The sequence below is a fragment of the Colias croceus genome, chromosome 15, assembly GCF_905220415.1.
Source record: "Colias croceus chromosome 15, ilColCroc2.1".
Taxonomy (NCBI): domain Eukaryota; kingdom Metazoa; phylum Arthropoda; class Insecta; order Lepidoptera; family Pieridae; genus Colias; species Colias croceus.
Window position 1 is genome coordinate 9,033,274 of NC_059551.1, and position 17,568 is coordinate 9,050,841.

General features: G+C 33.3%; 2 protein-coding genes across 5 annotated transcripts; one reads left to right on the forward strand and one right to left on the reverse strand.

Annotated features, from left to right (window-relative positions):
• Positions 1-1,412: 1,412 nt before the first annotated feature.
• LOC123697771 (glutathione S-transferase 2-like) lies at positions 1,413-6,009 on the reverse strand. 3 transcript variants are annotated; one of them, XM_045644310.1, is made up of 5 exons: positions 5,775-5,831; positions 4,069-4,205; positions 3,093-3,260; positions 2,492-2,634; positions 1,413-1,764 (listed from the first exon to the last, which is right to left on the reverse strand). In XM_045644310.1, coding segments are annotated over exons 1-5 (621 nt in total). In that variant the 5' UTR covers positions 5,777-5,831; the 3' UTR covers positions 1,413-1,593. The 3 variants fall into 3 exon arrangements, with proteins under 3 accessions (XP_045500266.1, XP_045500268.1, XP_045500267.1); XM_045644312.1 differs by lacking the exon at positions 5,775-5,831 and adding an exon at positions 5,950-6,009 and having other exon boundaries at positions 1,414-1,764; positions 4,069-4,208; XM_045644311.1 differs by lacking the exon at positions 5,775-5,831 and adding an exon at positions 5,871-5,983 and having other exon boundaries at positions 1,414-1,764.
• Positions 6,010-8,681: 2,672 nt separating this feature from the next.
• On the forward strand, positions 8,682-14,227 carry LOC123697773 (glutathione S-transferase 2-like). 2 transcript variants are annotated; one of them, XM_045644313.1, is made up of 6 exons: positions 8,682-8,768; positions 10,314-10,452; positions 11,886-12,053; positions 12,222-12,364; positions 13,181-13,385; positions 13,786-14,227. In XM_045644313.1, exons 2-5 carry the CDS (start codon positions 10,320-10,322, stop codon positions 13,349-13,351), a joined length of 615 nt encoding a protein of 204 aa, XP_045500269.1. In that variant the 5' UTR covers positions 8,682-8,768; positions 10,314-10,319; the 3' UTR covers positions 13,352-13,385; positions 13,786-14,227. The 2 variants fall into 2 exon arrangements, with proteins under 2 accessions (XP_045500269.1, XP_045500270.1); XM_045644314.1 differs by lacking the exon at positions 8,682-8,768 and having other exon boundaries at positions 13,181-13,387.
• Positions 14,228-17,568: the final 3,341 nt, after the last annotated feature.

Below are 17,568 nucleotides of genomic sequence, written 5' to 3' on the forward strand. Positions count from 1 at the left end.
TTACGTGTGTACACTAGTACACGCACACATTTTTATCTTTTTATGTTAATGTTGTTACTGCATGAGACACAATAAATGTTAGACTCTACATATTTAAGTAAGTATGTATCTTATTTCGAAATCGATCTCTCGTAATGTTACCATATGTTCTTATTAAGTATATTTATTGTATTAACAATTCTGTTCTGATACATCAGCACTAAATAACAAAACAATATATTATTTAAGCCTCAAAATATTTAGAACCACAATTCTCTTACAGTTACAATAATTATCCTATCCCTATGTGTTGGAGCCCTATCTTCCGGGTGCGATGTCTGCGACGCGGACGTAGAACCATATGAGCCAGTCTGCGGCAGCGACAACCTGACCTATCCCAGCAGATGCTGTTTCCTTTGCCTGTCTCCTTTGTTCAAAATAAAAAAACTAAGGGAGTGTGAGGCACCGGCTATGCCTGGTGATGACGATTTTTGTGATCCTTTTAAATATTGATTTTTTGAAAAATTCTTGTTGATTTTCATTGAAATATGCTTCTATGAAGTTTTAAATGTTTTGATGTTTAATAAATGTCTTCTTAATAATATACGCTGTTTATGAGACAAATAAAAGAGTAACAAACATCGATACATTCTTATGTTCGTGTTTATAATAATATACCAATGTTGTAGTTTGCCGCGTATGGATTTTCATCTATTGTAGTCATATGATGAGGTATATTTTGAAGAAGTTTTACTTAAAAGCCTTTATTTCTTATATTTACCTACTGTTGTTGTTATACCAACTGAATAAACCAATATATGCTTATGTACCGGTTAATCACCAGAGTTGAAACGTTGGACCATCATTACATTAATTTAGTAATCTAGCAAAACCGGTTCTGTAGTTTTTGAACGGAAAAGTAGGTAGTAAAAATCCACGCAAACTTTCTTTCGCAACAATAATTTAATAAGTAATCAGTTACTTTTGTATGGTGAAAAATTTTCACTTTTAATACCACAAGAGCTTCAAAATTATCGGGTATTTTCCGATAGGTTCGTTGCAAACAAATGAAGGAGTCAAGTTTTTAGTCAAGGCTAAAAAATCACGAGCGCGTAGCGCGCGTGATTTTTCCTGAAAAACTTGACGACTTTATTTGTTTGCAGGGAACCTTGAGGGAAATGCCAGATAATTTTGAAACTCGTGTGGTATTCGGGGGATTATTTTTCCGTCCCAAATATCGGCCAATAATTTCACAATTGAAATCAACCTGTCAGTTTGACGTCAACGACCAGAGAAAATTTTCAAAAAATTATCAGTATAATACCATGTAGGTTGTACCACGTGACGTCGAATGGTGCAATTCTATTGGTCGATATTTGGGTCGGAAAAATAATCCAAATAAAACACGGTGCATTAGTTTGGAAGTACAATACTTATTCAGGCTGTAAAGGTAGTATTACATAAAGCATTTTTTACTAGGTATAACAAATTAACAAAATAAGTAAAAAATATCCCATAACATTATAACTACTTATATCTAAAGATAATTGCATGATATAAAAAATATAATAATAAAAAATATGTTTTTTGATAAAACCTTGGTTTTAAAATATCTTAAAAATCACATTTAGGGGCAGCATCACAATATTCCTTCACGCGAGGCAGAGAAACTACATTATCATGCAACTTCTTAATGTTTGGGTATTTTTCCTCAAAGTCTGGGATCTGAAGAAGCATTTTGAAACAGTCGTACATTCCGGCGATGACAAAATCACCCCAAGTTAACTGGAAACAGAGAAAATAATAAGTCCTACGTATGAATTTGCAATCTTGGAAAAAAACATTTGTAAGATATGGATAATACTAGATGTGCTCTGCTCCTGTAGGTCTAAGCCTTCCTGGATAAATGGGCTATCTAAGACTGAAATAATTTTTCAAATCGGACCAGTAGTTTCCGAGATTAGCGCGTTCAAACAAACAAACTCTTCAGCTTTATAATATTACTAGTGGTCCGCCCCGGCTTCGCCCGTGGTACCTACATGTTTAAACTATCCTATCTCTCAAGTTGGATCGAACTGCACATGGTGTGCGAATTTTATTATAATCGGTTAAGTGGTTTAAGAGTCCATTGAGGATAAACGTTGTGGCACGAGATTTATATATATTAAGAGAATAAATAATAAGTATATGTATATAGTATAGATTCGACGGAAGGTATAAAACAATAATGTTCAATAATTATTCACTGTTTATATACTTTTTATTATAATAATATGATAGAGTATCAAATATACTCCATAAAAAGCCGGTTAGTAGATTAATTTAATTAAAATAGTTATAATATTATTATCTCAACTAGTAATAATTATTCTAATAAAACATGTACGTCAGAAGAATTGCTATTCCTCTTCCAAGGCGTAAAGAATTCTACAGTGACGAACTTTTGCTCAATTTTTTAATCTATTCTTGAAACAAATTTTCTTTCTTTCTGTCAAATGCTTTAAAAACTAACCTTGCCCAGAGCAATATGGCCGTTATTCTTGGTCACGATGTCGTGAAGACGTTTCAAAGCATCAGGGTAGTAATTATTCTCTAGTTCTTCATGTTTCTTCTTTTTTAACTCAGGATCTGTCTCGTGGAACACGTTGGCTGCTTCTGTAACATTAGTAAGATACAATTTAATTAGGTTTCATCGATACTATTTGAAACTATAGAGATCCAAAAGGTCAGACGCCTTCAAATGGTCAGAGCTTGACAATTTATTATGAATTAGGACTGTAACTCGGAAAGCAATCTAGCTTTCAAACAGAAAAGGAATCATCAAAATTAGATCACACGGTCGAAATTTCTGAGGTGACAAACCCACAAAAATATATACAGTCGAATCGAGAACCTTTTTTTTAATTCGGTTGAAAACTGTATTAAATCGGCATCATCTTTTTAACAGTTCATGATGTTCTGATAATTTTCTGATTGGGTTGTTTCGACAATAAAAATGTCCTTACTATTTTATTTTATTTGAAAAGATTATAATATGCTTCTTTTTACAGATCCATCAAATCAAAATAATTATTACTTACTGCTTACTTTTTACAACTATTATTAATACTTACTTATACGAATATCGCCAAAGAAATCCACATTCTGGTCAATCTCAAAGTCCTCTTCAATACTGTCTCCCGCGAGACCGTACTTGCGACCCAGGTAGCGGGCTATAGCTACACTTTGCCCGTGTCTTTTGCCGTTTATCTCGAGTACTGGCATCTGGCCGAACGGTGTATCTATTGGTGAATTAAATTTAATTATTAGTTAGTTATTAATGTATGTATGAGAACGAAACATATTTCGTCAAAAAATTACCTAAGTATTTGTTTCGTATTTTAAATTTCGTAGTAACTAACAAACAATACATAACTATATTATAAGTAAAAAAGTAGTATCTACACCTAGATACGTTACTAACACAATATTCAAAAACTACGCACTAATTTACACGGGGCTGGATTCGATATTTGTTTGAATGTTCATAGAATCTTACGTAGTATTTGTATTCTCTTTAAAATGTACTGCGATTCTACACAACTGCCTAATTTTAATTGATGCAGTCAGTTGATAACAAATCACAACAAGTAAAAGACTATTAACAAAGTGAGGGTAGTTGGGTCAAACGTCGTATAAACAACGTCTAAGCCCCTAGGCACGATTCGTACGAATGCGCCACAATATTCGGTAGCTTAGCATGTTCGGACAGTAATAGTGAAAACTATCATATTGACAAGTATTCATCTACAAAAATATTAATTCAAAAGTTACGTCTAATTGGTTGGCGCTCCACCATTGTCCGCTTCACCCGCAACTTCCTTCCGCGTACGGTGAAACTGTGGAACGATCTGCCACCTGCGGTGTTCCCGAACAACTACGACATTGGGGCCTTCAAGAAAAGAGCTTATTTGTCCATAAAAGGCCGGCAAAGCACCTGTAACACTCCTTGTGTTACAAGTGTTTATGGGCGATGGTGACCACTTATCAGGTGGCCCACCTGCTCCTTTGCTTGCTCTGACATAAAAAAAAATACAATATTATACAAACTTGGTTTAAGTTCCATCCACTCCTCCTTGGGCACACGTCGGTCGTCGAATTTCTGCCCTCCGTACGCGAGGAGCAGACGGCTGCTCTCTCCCATCGCTTTGAGCGGGAAATAATAAAATACAACGTTGTCCATTGTCCTGAAAGACGATACGTGTTTTAATTATTTATCTAAAAACTCCCATACCATTGACTACGCGGACGCAGCCGCGGTATAAATTAGTATTGTATTATCTGTGGTTGCACGTAAACTGATATGCAGTGTTAGTATTATCTTCGATCTTGAAGATACTTGGCGCATAGCTCAAGTGCAGTCAAGTAAAAATAGTATAGAATTTTATTGTTGACTAGTTCACCGCCCGCGGCTTCGCCCGCTTTGTCTAAAACCTAATAAATCTATATATATAAAAGAAAGTCGTGTTAGTTACTCCACTTATAACTCAAGAACGGCTGAACCGATTTAGCTGAAAATTGGCAGGGAGGTAGTTTAGAGCCAGGAGAAGGATATAGGATACTAAATAGGTACCACGGGCGAAGCCGGGGCGGACCACTAGTTATATACTAAAACCCAACTAAAACCTTCATCTTGTATCACTCTATCTAATAAAAAAACCGCATCAAAGACCCTGGCGTAGTTTTAAAGATTTAAGCATACAAAGAGACATAGGGACAGAGAAAGCGACTTTGTTTTATACTACTTAGGTAGGTATGTTATAGTGAAGCCCTTTCAAACTCCAACATTTTTCATGACAAATAGCTTAAAATCACCGCAAGGTGTTGTTACCTATCGGTATTGCCATGACGTGATGGTATTGCCATGACGTTACTGTATTTCCATGACGCGACATTTAAATTTTACTCTCAACGCGCCCAAAGAATTCATTTCAAAATGCATTGAAATCGGACCATCCGTTTCAGAGACCATACGATACTTACCATAAACATTTTAATTTCCCCCTTTTTGCATTGGGGATTAAAAAACCGTTACAAAAGCCGTTACATATTGAGGGAGTGTTTACAAAACTTATAGAGATATTATATAATTACGATAAAATCGGAACAATAGTCTATTTAACTTTACATAGCCTACCTACAAAGAACAAATAAATCCAACAATTCATTTTATCTATCAATAATTAGACACGTAACGACGCTTTCTATTAATTTTATGATTCAGTGAGCTGTATAATAATCATATTATATTTTTTTAATAGAATTTCATTTCCAAAAACAGTAATTTCATACACATATTAGGTATCATGTACCTACGTACCGTACAATAAATAAAAATTGCTATCACGACGAGCACAATAATTTCAAATTCAAGGTTGGTACTTAGCGATAAAGCTATAAAAATATGTTATAAAGGTAAAAACGATATACAAACGATACTTTTCTAATATTTATCATAGTACTATCCGTGATATTAGTTACTTTTATAGTTAGTATCACGACAAAAATCCACTCACAAAACAGCTAGATCTGAGTGTTATAACTTGTCTGACTAGGTACCTACTAAATATAATATATTGGTGGCTATTTATGCTGATTCATTGTTGTAACATTCGTTATTACCTATCTAAATCTTATTGTTAGTAAGTACCTAAGTTTACAAGTATCCTGATTCACCAATATTGCAAAGTTAAAAAATCATGATTAATTAATTTGAAAAATGATTTCACAGTTTACTCCCACAAGACGCAACTTACATATTTGGAATTTTCCAGAAACAACTTATAAAACCAATTATAGCAAATATGTAGTTACAATTTATATTTTCATATAATTGTACGATAAAGACTCACTTTTATTATCAGTTTACAAACACGTTTCGTTCGACAGAACGCTGTAGATTACACTGAATAAAGATAATATATACCTACGGTGGGGACCCGGCTCGCGGAACCTATTATGTCGGTTTGATGTCGAATTATGTATGAATTATTCAATGCTAAACTTGCTCATACGCTTGTCTAGTCGCCGTGTATGTTTTGACAAAATATGTAAAATATAGCGTGTGCCGAGCACACGTGTCAGAAGTGAAACTTCGTTGGCGTGACGATATTTCCATGACGCGACCTTGAAATTTTACTCTCAACACGCCTAACGAAGTTTCACTTCAAAAAAAATCTTGTAAATATTTGTGTAAGTACATCATTCCTTCCGATCCACTCTATAAACTAGAGATTTATGTGGTGTAATTAACACAATTTTCTTCAACTAATATCATTGATCAATCCTTATTTTTTATTAAAGTACTAGCTTTCCACTCCACTGGGGTGGAGTACCTACATACAAATTACAATTTACTAGATTACTTATAGCTCTTCTTTTTCTTTTTCAAATGAAATATTGTCCCACCGCAGTAAAAAAAAATTTTAAATATTTCAACTGTGTTACAATAGCGGCAGGTGAATAAGTGGAACATTCAAATTAGAACATTCTGGATATAGGATTTGAGCTGATGGATTCTAGACTCACTCCCTTCACCGGCGATACAATACACGTGATGTATTTTAGGTACATTCGTTTAAAATCGTCGTTACGGAGCTTAGAGCATTAAACCAACTTAATGCTCTAAGTTACGGAGCGATTTTTTTTGGTATAATTTTAATATCTAGTAAAAGTAAGGAAGTTAGAGTGTGACAAAGGATGTAATTAACGCAGTGAAACGTTCCATTTCCTTGAAAATTTATTTTACCACGAAAACGAAGCGAAATAAAATTTTGTGCTCACAAAATCACACTCTATATTGCTCTCTTTTTTCTGTGACCCAGTCAGCGAGCATGTACCTAGCTCACTTGGGTGGACTTTGTGTTTGTGGGCATGTTCGACCACCTGCGGGTTATGCTGCAGATGCCAAACCTGGGCCAGCAGTATCCCCGCTTCCAGCAGCTCGTGGACTCCATCTACACCATACCCAAGATCAAGGCCTTCAGCGACAAGGCGCCCAAGGCCAAGTGTGTCATGTAGACTTTGGTCCTATTATTGACCATATATATTATGATAAATCTTAGTTTAGTCATCTTTGTAAAGCGTACTGTGATATATTTTAAAATTGTGCCAAAGGCAAATGTAATTATAATCAGTCCCCTATGTTATAAGATCACTGTTCATAGTGCATTTATTTTTATAAATATTTAGTTCCTATTTTATATATTTTTAGATAGGATAAAACATCCATAAATTGTTATAATTTTTTTTAATAAATGAAAAACTAAATTATCATTTTCATTTACGAAACCCCAAATAAGATTTTGTATTCTACATAAATTTAAGTAGGTAGGTACTCATAATGATTAATAATTTCTAACTTCTAATTCCCAAAAAAAGTGATTACTAAATACTACGCTACTAGATTAAAACTACTATGGTACAGTTTATAAGGCGTAACAGCCATTTATTAATATAAGTACTAGCTTCCGCCCGCGACTCCGTCCGCGTGGATGTCGGTTTTCGCATGGATGGTTTATTTCTCCATTTTGAACTGTGAAGACGATTCTCACTATTAATATTAGACCCGTATGTGACCGTGTGTTCGCGGTTCTACAGAACAACGTCTATGGAGGAAACTGAAAAATTAAGATTTATTTTTTTTTCTACGTATTTTCCCAGGATAAAAAGTACCTATCCTATTTTATGCCCAGGATAATAAGGTATAATTATACCAAGTTTCATCGAAATCGAACCGTCAGTTTTCCCGTGACATACAGACCTTGACCTTCACATACCTACAGACAGACAGACAAAATTTTTTTTAATCACATACCTATTTGGGTTTGGTATCGATCCAGTAACACCCCCTGCTATTTATTTTTTCAATATTTTTAATGTACAGAATTGACCCTTCTACAGATTTATTATATATTGTATAGATTGTTGTAACTTTTCTTTACCTTCAAATATGTTATGTCTCAGATTCCAGATAACCCAAAAATAGCTGAGTTGATGATACTTGGCAATATTCTACATATATAAAAAATTACAATAAGAACATATTTTATTGGTATTTTAGGTACTTCTCAACACAATAATTTATCAAACACATTCATTTTTATTACATATTATTATCTCCCCAATAGTTCTACTTTGACTAATGCGAGCTCTTTGCGACTTATTGGATCCATTTTGACAAAACTAATTAAAATTAAATTAAATTCAAATAAAACGTATAACTAAAACATTTTTGTATATTAGATTTTATATTTTACAAACACGAATCTCAAAAACCAAGTCACGGAAGGAATGTCGATATGACAACGTCATTTATTTTTTCAATAAAATTGTTTGTTTTTTCCTTGGCTCATAATAGTAAGCGTAGGATGGATACAAAAATTAAAACGATATTTTCTGTAACCCCTTTCCTTACCCTTTTCACATCTATTTTCCCCAACTCTGGGGGGCATTAAAATTGTGATTTTACTACCTATAGTTTACTATAATCTCTGGAAATACCTAAATAATAATACTGGCAGCATTATTTTGGGCGCTGACAGGCGACAGCGCGGTGACTACGGGACATCTTTCGTGGTGCAATTCTAAAGTACTAGGTTTTTAATTAAACCATTAGATTGTCACACTCACATGTCTGGTTACAGTTGACAGTACCCACTGAGTACAGCTGACTAGGTACTGTTGGATCATTTTAACGTTCCTACGTGTGTGGTTGAGTTGTTGCACTTGTTAGAAGTTTTCTTTTCATTGTAAGTAATACTTACTTATATTTATAATCTATAATACCTATTTCATCGAGAGGCGAGCACGAAAACTATCGTCAAAGTATTCCGAGAATCCTAATCGAGATTATGACGTCACTAATAATCATTGTTAAAATTGAATAGAAAAATATATTTCCTGTTGCTAGGTGTTAAAAATTTAATTAATATTAAGTATATTTTACTTGATGAAGATATCTAAGTCATTTTACTTAAGTACCTACTTACATTAAGTTTCTCGCTTTAAGATAATCGAATATAGGTTATAGAACCGGTCATTCCTCATAAATGTTTATGTAAATGTGTACGTCTAGTAAAATGTAAATGTATGTAAAACCTATTTTATAAATTTCAAGGTCTCAAGGTCTATTGTGTCTTATGTCTGTAGTAGCAGCGGTACTTCCGTGGAATCACATTCAAAATAGAATATTCTAGATCTATCAATTTAGCATCTTGATTCTAGACGCACTAGATTCAAACTCAAATGTGCAAACTGTCATTGATAAATGATAGGTATCCGGTCTCTATATAGGTAGGTATATTCAATTTGTGATTCAATTACATGTATTATTTCTTTTTGTTAGTCCATGGACATGAAAACTTTAGTAGTTAGGTATATCAAGGAAATTAAATTGATGTAAGTTGATGCTATTGAAGTACCTCATATTTGTACAGGAACGTGGAACGCCTACTCATAATAATATTATGTATCTATATCAAAATATATTTATATTTTATACCTTAAATATGTTTTATCTAGTAGGTATGTAATATGTATAGTTATCTGTGGCATTATACAGGTGTCCTTCCGCCGCGCCGGTGTAAAAAGCTGAAAGGGACATATTATAATTTGCATATTCTGACTACGTAAAAAATACCTACCTACCGATCTGCTAATGTATGTATGTAGGCCTTATGTAGGCCATAAACGTGTCGCGTGCGGGTGGCAAAGTTGGGCGGTTAGTTAGGGGTACAACATACACGTAGAGATAAGAATTCATCTAAAAGAGTTTTTGAATTTTTTTTACGTACTCAGCGTATGCAAAACTATAAGACCCATTCAGCTTAGTACAACGTCGCGCGGTGGGACACCCTGTAAATTTTGTACAATATGCAATAAATATAATGTTTTGAGATTGAGTTTATGTAGCAAAAATAACCGAGAGTCGAGACTGATAAAAGACGCGGACGTAGGTACTTATTGCCTACCAGATAGGTATTAAATTTAATTTAATCGGGTGTTATAGATATTTATAATATCGCGCGGCTTTTATCTGTGCTATCTATATACCTAGGTAATATTAATTTATTCTATGATAAAACGCATGCGGGACAATCCCGCGTACGCAAAACTAACAAGTTAGGTACTTGGTTAGGTATTTCAAGTATTATAACAAAAATTTTTAATGAAAAAAATCGTGTAAAACCATTGTAAAACACTCGAAAATAGAGGGTCTATTTTTGATCTGATTTCAACTTTCAAGACTAATAAAACAAAGATTTTTTCTAATTGTAAAGTTTTCTTTTCCCCAGGACAAAATGCCTAAGGTTGTTGTGAAATATTTCGATATTAAGGCCCTCGGAGAGTCAATCAGGCTTCTCCTCGCGTATGGAAACCAGGAGTTCGAAGACCAAAGAATATCCTTCGATGAGTGGCCAAAACACAAACCATGTAAGTAATGAAGTTGTATAATATATTATAATGTAGTTAAACAAACTTTACGACTTACGAGCGCGGCTTCGTTTTCCTCAAAAATCACTCCATCTATTAAAAAATTCGTTGCGTTTTAAAGATTTAAGCATACATAATTATGAAGGGTCTGATAATACGAAAGACGACTTAATTTTGTTGTTATACATAATATAATATGTACACCATGTACTGATAAGCTCGCAAAAGTTGTAAACAATATACCTTCATCATTCTCATCATTCCATATTAAAGGCATAAAATTAGAAAATCCCATCGACTTCGACTCGGAAAAAATTATAGCCTGTAAATTATCTTAATTATAGAGAAATAATTTTATATATGGATTAATGTAAATGTATTACTTAGGTTGTAACGTTTTTTACTACAAATTATAAATAAGTAAATATAAAATTCACTATCATTTTTAATGTATGATAATTTAATCTTTTGCTACTATTTGAAATATTTCATTACTAGTTTTGCTCTAAGCACTTTTGTACGGCAAAATTATACAGCAATTGTAAGGTAACATCACAAAGGTTGGCGTACAACGTCAGACAAAATATACGATTATCTATAAAAAATTTACATTAATTTACTTAGTATAGTCATATTATAGCCTTTATAACGACTCTTTATTAGCAGCTAGTTTATGTTACATTATAATTTATAATGAATTTTACACATCTATTAAGAGAAACTTGAATGTTTATCGTTCTGAAATACAAGCTTATTGTATGTTTGATATCTGCTAACCTTGAAACTAAATTACCACTTACAGTTTTATCCGCTGTATTGTTATTCAAGTGTTAGGTACACTTTATAAAATATTATAAACTAAAACTTATCTTCATGTTTTTATTTGTTGGATTTGTATATGATTAGCTCAATAAAGTAAACATTTAAAGAATAGCTATGTACAAAAAAAGTTTATTATTCGTTTTCCAAAACTTAACTAGTACCTACATTATAAAACGATTTACACAATAATTCTCTAGACTCTAGTAGGTATATAGGTAACTAGATTTCCGCCCGCGGCTTCGCCCGCGCAGTCATAGAAAAACCCGCATAGTTCCCGTTCCCGTGGGATTTCCGGGATTGCGTCATTTTCCCGGGATAAAAAGTAGCCTATGTTCTTTCTCGGGTATCAAAATATCTCCATACCAAACTTCATGAAAATTGGTTCAGTAGTTTAGGCGTGATTGAGTAACAGACAGACAGAGTTACTTTCGCATTTATAATATTAGTATGGATTAATTTCATTCTCATGTTCAAATGATCGATTGAATCGATTTTTTTTTAATGTAAAACCAACCAGGCCTAATATTTAGACATTTCTTCTGGGCTACTAAAAAATAAACTTCGCAGTGTAGGTATTTCTTCCTTATGAGTATTTTTAATTTGTGGTCCAGCAACTCCTTTCGGGCAAATGCCAGTTCTGGAGATAGACGGCAAGCAGTACGCACAGAGCTTCGCGATTGGCCGCTACCTCGGCCGCAAGTACGGGCTCGTCGGCGACGACGCAGAACAGGACTTCGAGATCGACCAAAATGTCGACTTCGTGAACGACATCAGAGCCAGTGAGTCTAGTCAATTGTAGGTTAAGGTGGAAGTTAATGAAATAATGTAAAAAAAAGTTGTTTTTTTTACAAATTAGCACTGTTGGTGACGTGCAATCATTCAAAAATATAAAACGTTCCTACTTATTATATTAGTTCAAAATATGCATTGTCGTGTTCACATTACAGAGGCAGCGGTTGTTCAGTATGAGCCGGACGCGGACATAAAGGCGAAGAAACACGAGGAAAACGTGAAGAATGTGTATCCAACACTTCTGAAAAAACTCGACGAAATTATCAAGAAGAACAACGGACATATCGCCGCTGGCAAGGTGGGTTATCTATATACAATAGTTGTAGATCATCATTTTTTCATCGTAGATCAACTAATGTAGACGCAAAAGTAATATAAAGATTAAATGTAAGAAAATGCCTCATTTATAGTACTTTTGTACAAAAGGCCCATATTTAAATTCCTATGTGTATTTAAATCATGATGTCAATTTAGATGGTATGATCAGGCTATCCATTATCTACTGAAATAAGGCCCCACTATATAAATAATATTATCTGATCAACAGTGTGGGCAGGTATATAATAGCGCAGATAAAATTACTATATATACTAGTAGTAAAATTATCTGATAATTATTTCTATTTGTGAAGAATAGATGTTTTTATGTTTGTTAAAAGTAACAATACTAATACTTCACAAATAGACATGAATATACACAAAAGTGTGTAGTAAGAGCAAGACATGATGTTTCAAAAGGCAATAAGAACCGCCATGTTTTAAAGCAACTGAGTAAAATCACGTTCCTTTTGGATAACATTTTTTTTTTTTACTTTTTTGTAAAGACAATTTTTGCAGTAGTCGACAAAACTATAGGTATTTAGAACCCTCTTGAAAACTACTTAAAAGTAAAAATGTGATATCTGTGGCCTATTGAAAATGAAAACTGGCTAAAACCTGCGGAGTGTCTATCCAAAGAATCTTAAACACAGATGGCTCAGTTAACAAACCGCGAGTAGTTTTTTTCACAAATTCATGAAAACTTATGAGAATTTTTATGGCACTTTCATTATAGGATAAGAGGTTTGAAATGTATAAGCGTTTTAGTAATGCATATTCTTTATATTTAATCGCAGCTAACCTGGGCTGACTTCGTCTTCGCGGGCATGTTCGACTACCTGAAGCTGATGCTGCAAATGCCAGACCTGGAGAAGCAGTACCCGAGCTTCCAGCAGGTCGTGGACGCGGTGTACACCATACCGCAGGTGAAGGCCTTCAGCGACAAGGCGCCCAAGTGCAACGCATAGATTCTACAAGATTTTATATATAAATAATAGACTATACAGGGTTACTTGTAAAACACCAGCAACCTCGCAGGATAAGATAGCTAACATCATAAGTAACAACATTTGTTCTACGATTTTTGATAATTTGGTAGATTTTATTTTCATACAAAAATAAATATTCATTTAATTTTCCGTTTGAATATTATAAACTCTACGGGCATTCCAAAAATTACGTAAACAAGAAGCGAACGGGAGGGGAAAGGGGTCGTCGCGTCGTCCTTTCGATAATGAATAGAACATAGACTTACAAATGTTAGGAGAGTACAATAAAAGCTTAAAAAATCATTTAAAAATAATTTATTGCGTTATGCCAAAAGTCGTTGATCAAATGTTGTTACATTATGATGTTAGCTATCTTGTCCTGCGAGGTTGCCGGTGTTTTACAAATAACCCTGTATATGGCACAACTTTTATATAAACCATAGACTAAAGTCGACAGTTGATGTTTTACCATGTACTATGATATTATTGTGAATTAAATGTTTTGTAACGTCACGTATCGTAACGTCACGTCGCGTAACGTCACGTAGCGTCACGTCACGTCGCGTAACAGCACGTAGCGTCACGTTGCGTAGCGTCATGTCACGTCGCTTAGCGTAAGATCACATAGCGTCACGTCAGGAAACGTCAGCACGTAGCGTAACATCACATAGCATCACATTGAATTTTTTAACAATAATTATTGTAAAACAGCAAGGTTTCATAGTATGTGTTCTGTACAGCCATCCTAGAAAAAACATCTACAAGATACTCGCATCATTGGTTAGTCTTAAGATTGGCCGACATTAAAAGAATGAAGAAATACTTATAAGCCCTAATACTCAGTATCAATAACAACAACTTGAATAAAAATCAAACTATTTTATACAACTTGAGATGTTGGCTATGCTCCATAAAGATAATCAATCTTTATGCCATGGCCAAAATGGCATTTTTATAGTATTGTATAGATAAACAAATATAATATGAGGTACCTACAGTATACGTACCTATATAACAATACCTCAATTTATTAAAAAATATATGTATTAAAGATAAATAGGTATATAATGTCAAAGATTTGGTACAAAATAATAGACTGTTCAAAACTGCATTTTTATATAAAAAATTCTATTTTTTATAATTTTAAATAGGTATTTTTGGCAGAATTATTTGTAACGCTCATTACCCATCAAAATTATATTAAAATGTTGAAGGATGAGATATTATAGCAGCTATGTATTTTTAATTTGTATTACCTATATATTAAACTGAAAAACAAATGCAAGTTGTTTTATTTTTAACCTAATGTTATATTATCTAGTTTGTTTGTTTGTTTGAACGCACTAATCTCGGGAACTACTGGTCCGATTTAAAAAATACTTTCGGTGTTAGATAGCCCATTTATCGAGCAACAGTGTTACCATAGTGGAGCCACGGGGGTCAAACCGCGCGGAGCAGCTAGTGTTAGATAAAACCCTTTATTACCCAAAGACAACACTACTTGAAATTTTTGTAGTAGGAAATACCTACATGTTTTTTAATTTTAATTAGGTACCTATTCTCTCCTATTATCAATCTAGTTTACAACATTGAATAGAAATCTTTTTAAAATTACATATATGTATTTTGTATAGCAGATAATGCCTGACAAACTTGGTTGACGGGAAAAGAGTCATCTGTATGGGTGTTAATAATAATAATTATTGTCTAAAATAAATTGTGAGATTTGCGTTGCAGAGAATACTATTGGTTCTTTACTTTACATTCCTCGCTACACATCGTCGCACATTAGTCATTATAGGTGAAAAAGTTACTTATAGGTACATTAACTGATAAAAACTATAGATAATATTCCCGCTCTTACGATATTATGTTATCATGTTTATTATTAATAAAATAAAACGGCTTTTGCTTAAATTCATAGTTAATAGATATACTTTTTGAGTGAAAATATCATCCACATAACTAACCTAAATATGAACTTATAGTTTTTACCATTTCTGTTGTTTATTTTCTTGTTCAAGGTAATTAAGAATAAGTCTCCCTAATTAAAATTATATGTACTTAATTAAGTATAATAATTAACAACACAAAAAAAATTTAGCCTATAGCCTTCCTTTTAAATGGGCTATCTTATATATCTAACACGTCTAAAGAATTTTTCAAATCGGACCTAGTTCCTGAGATTACCGCGTTCAAACAAACAAACTCTTCAGCTTTATAATATTAAGTAAGTACCTATAGATTTTTTATTGTTGCCCCACCCTGAGCCCATGTACATACCTATAGAGTATAGACTAAAGTGAATATCAGTGATAAGAGAAGAGAGGACCTTCAAAATAATTTGGAAGATATTTATCTTTTGTTGGCGTTATATGGCGTTTATTTTTAATCAGACTGATAGACTGTTTGATTTCTTATCTGTTTATCACTAGCTGACCCGACAGACGTTGATATTGGTTGATATTTCTTCGCGCGAATTGTCAAACCCGTGAATAGCCGTAAAATTACTGCACTAATTAAAATTCGCGCGGAAAATATTCGCACCGCTTCGCATTCAATTTTTGCAAGCATTAAATATTCGCACCACTTCGCATTTTTTGCAAGTAAGTAGGTACATAATATTCAACTTACAAAAATCGTACGACATTTTATTTGTAGTGCGTAACTACGTGGTACAATAATTCTGATTGCGGAATTTAGTAACTACGCCAGAATTAAATATCACTGTGCAAACATGCCCTCTCTCTTTTTATTTTAATTTTATAAACAGACAATACGATTTTCTATATTACGATAAAGGTTACTCTAAAAAAGATTCATCACATTGGCAGCGAAGAGTTTTCCCATGAACACAGTGCGTGTTTCTTTTTATAAGGTCCACGTTTGAAGGGCTGTATCTGTCTGAGATATAAATAGAGATAATTTGAATTTATAATTTTGTTGTAATGTAATTTAATATATTAAAGTGTAAAGTTACACACAGTACAGAAAAAATAAAGAGAAAAAATTGGTTGTCTGTAAAGTCCGTTTACTGACGATAATTGAACGTGACAACGTCCGATTGTGTTTCTTTGTCGCTCGTTCCGCGCTCTCGCTCGCACTTCAAGCCCTACATGGAACGCCTCAGACTAAGAGCAATTAACCTATAGAGTTCTTATATTAAGACAAAACAAAATACATATTTTCTAATCTACTTACTCTTAGTCAATAACAGCATAAGCCAGATTGAGATAGCGATAGAGTATCTGCACTGTCTTCAAACGTAGCGCGCCGGCAGTCAGTTTGTTTTCCAACCAGCTGGTGGGCTCAGTGCGTCAAGTGTTTTTAACGAAATATTTAGAAAATATAAAGTGTACAGTGTTTCTTTTTATTTGTCAGTGTGCTAAAATAACTATTGTATGTTTAGCAACCGGCTATCACTAGTCGAATGGGAGTTTTGGATAAAAACAATGTAAAAATATCTTTCCATCGGTAAGTGATTTTCAGCAAATTGATAAATATTTATGTTTTAAACCTATTTGAAGGTTTTATCAAGCACTTTTTTGTAATTTTATGTTGTAACTGTAACATTTACCCACTTTATGGGGTTGTGGAATATAAAATAATGAAATAATTTTTAAAAAACGTCACAATAATATCACGTTTGGCATTTTGTTTACCACCGTAGTGTTGTAACACATCTAGCGTATATTATCGATTTATGACAAAAAATCTATTTCATATTAACGTTGATTTATTTATTTTGTTTCATAAATCAGATTTATATGTAGTTGTTGTTGCAAATAATAGATGTAAATTTTTTACCGCAGGAAAATAAAACATACCACGTGGTTGTTTTATTTGCACTATGTGTTTTAGTTTTCGTTTGTTGTTTATTAATTTCTCTTTCAGATTATTAATAAATTCATTTTGTTTTAGATTTCCAGAGCTAAATAAAAAATGGGTATAAAACGTGAGACATGAGTTGATTGGACGCCGCCACAATTTGCAATATTGTGTTCACTGCATTTCGAGCCTACGTGTTATCAAGATGGATACTCTAGAAGAATTGTGCAATCTTACGCTTACGTTTTTTTTTTGTTCCTGTAGATAATAAATACATTTGATTAAAGAGAGTGAATTTTTATTTTGAAATTTTTTACACATAAGTTACCTACTTTAAATGTGTAACTATGTGAAAATTAAACGGTTGA

Coding starts and splice junctions, on each gene's coding strand:
- LOC123697771 (XM_045644310.1), bottom strand. Junction 3,261..4,068: donor GTGGATGGAACTTAAACCAA/GTTTGTATAATA, acceptor ATTCACCAATAG/ATACACCGTTCGGCCAGATG. Junction 1,765..2,491: donor GCCATATTGCTCTGGGCAAG/GTTAGTTTTTAA, acceptor CTCTGTTTCCAG/TTAACTTGGGGTGATTTTGT.
- LOC123697773 (XM_045644313.1), top strand. CDS start 10,320: ATGCCTAAGGTTGTTGTGAAATATTTCGATATTAAGGCCCTCGGAGAG. Junction 10,453..11,885: donor GTGGCCAAAACACAAACCAT/GTAAGTAATGAA, acceptor TTTGTGGTCCAG/CAACTCCTTTCGGGCAAATG. Junction 12,054..12,221: donor CGTGAACGACATCAGAGCCA/GTGAGTCTAGTC, acceptor TTCACATTACAG/AGGCAGCGGTTGTTCAGTAT.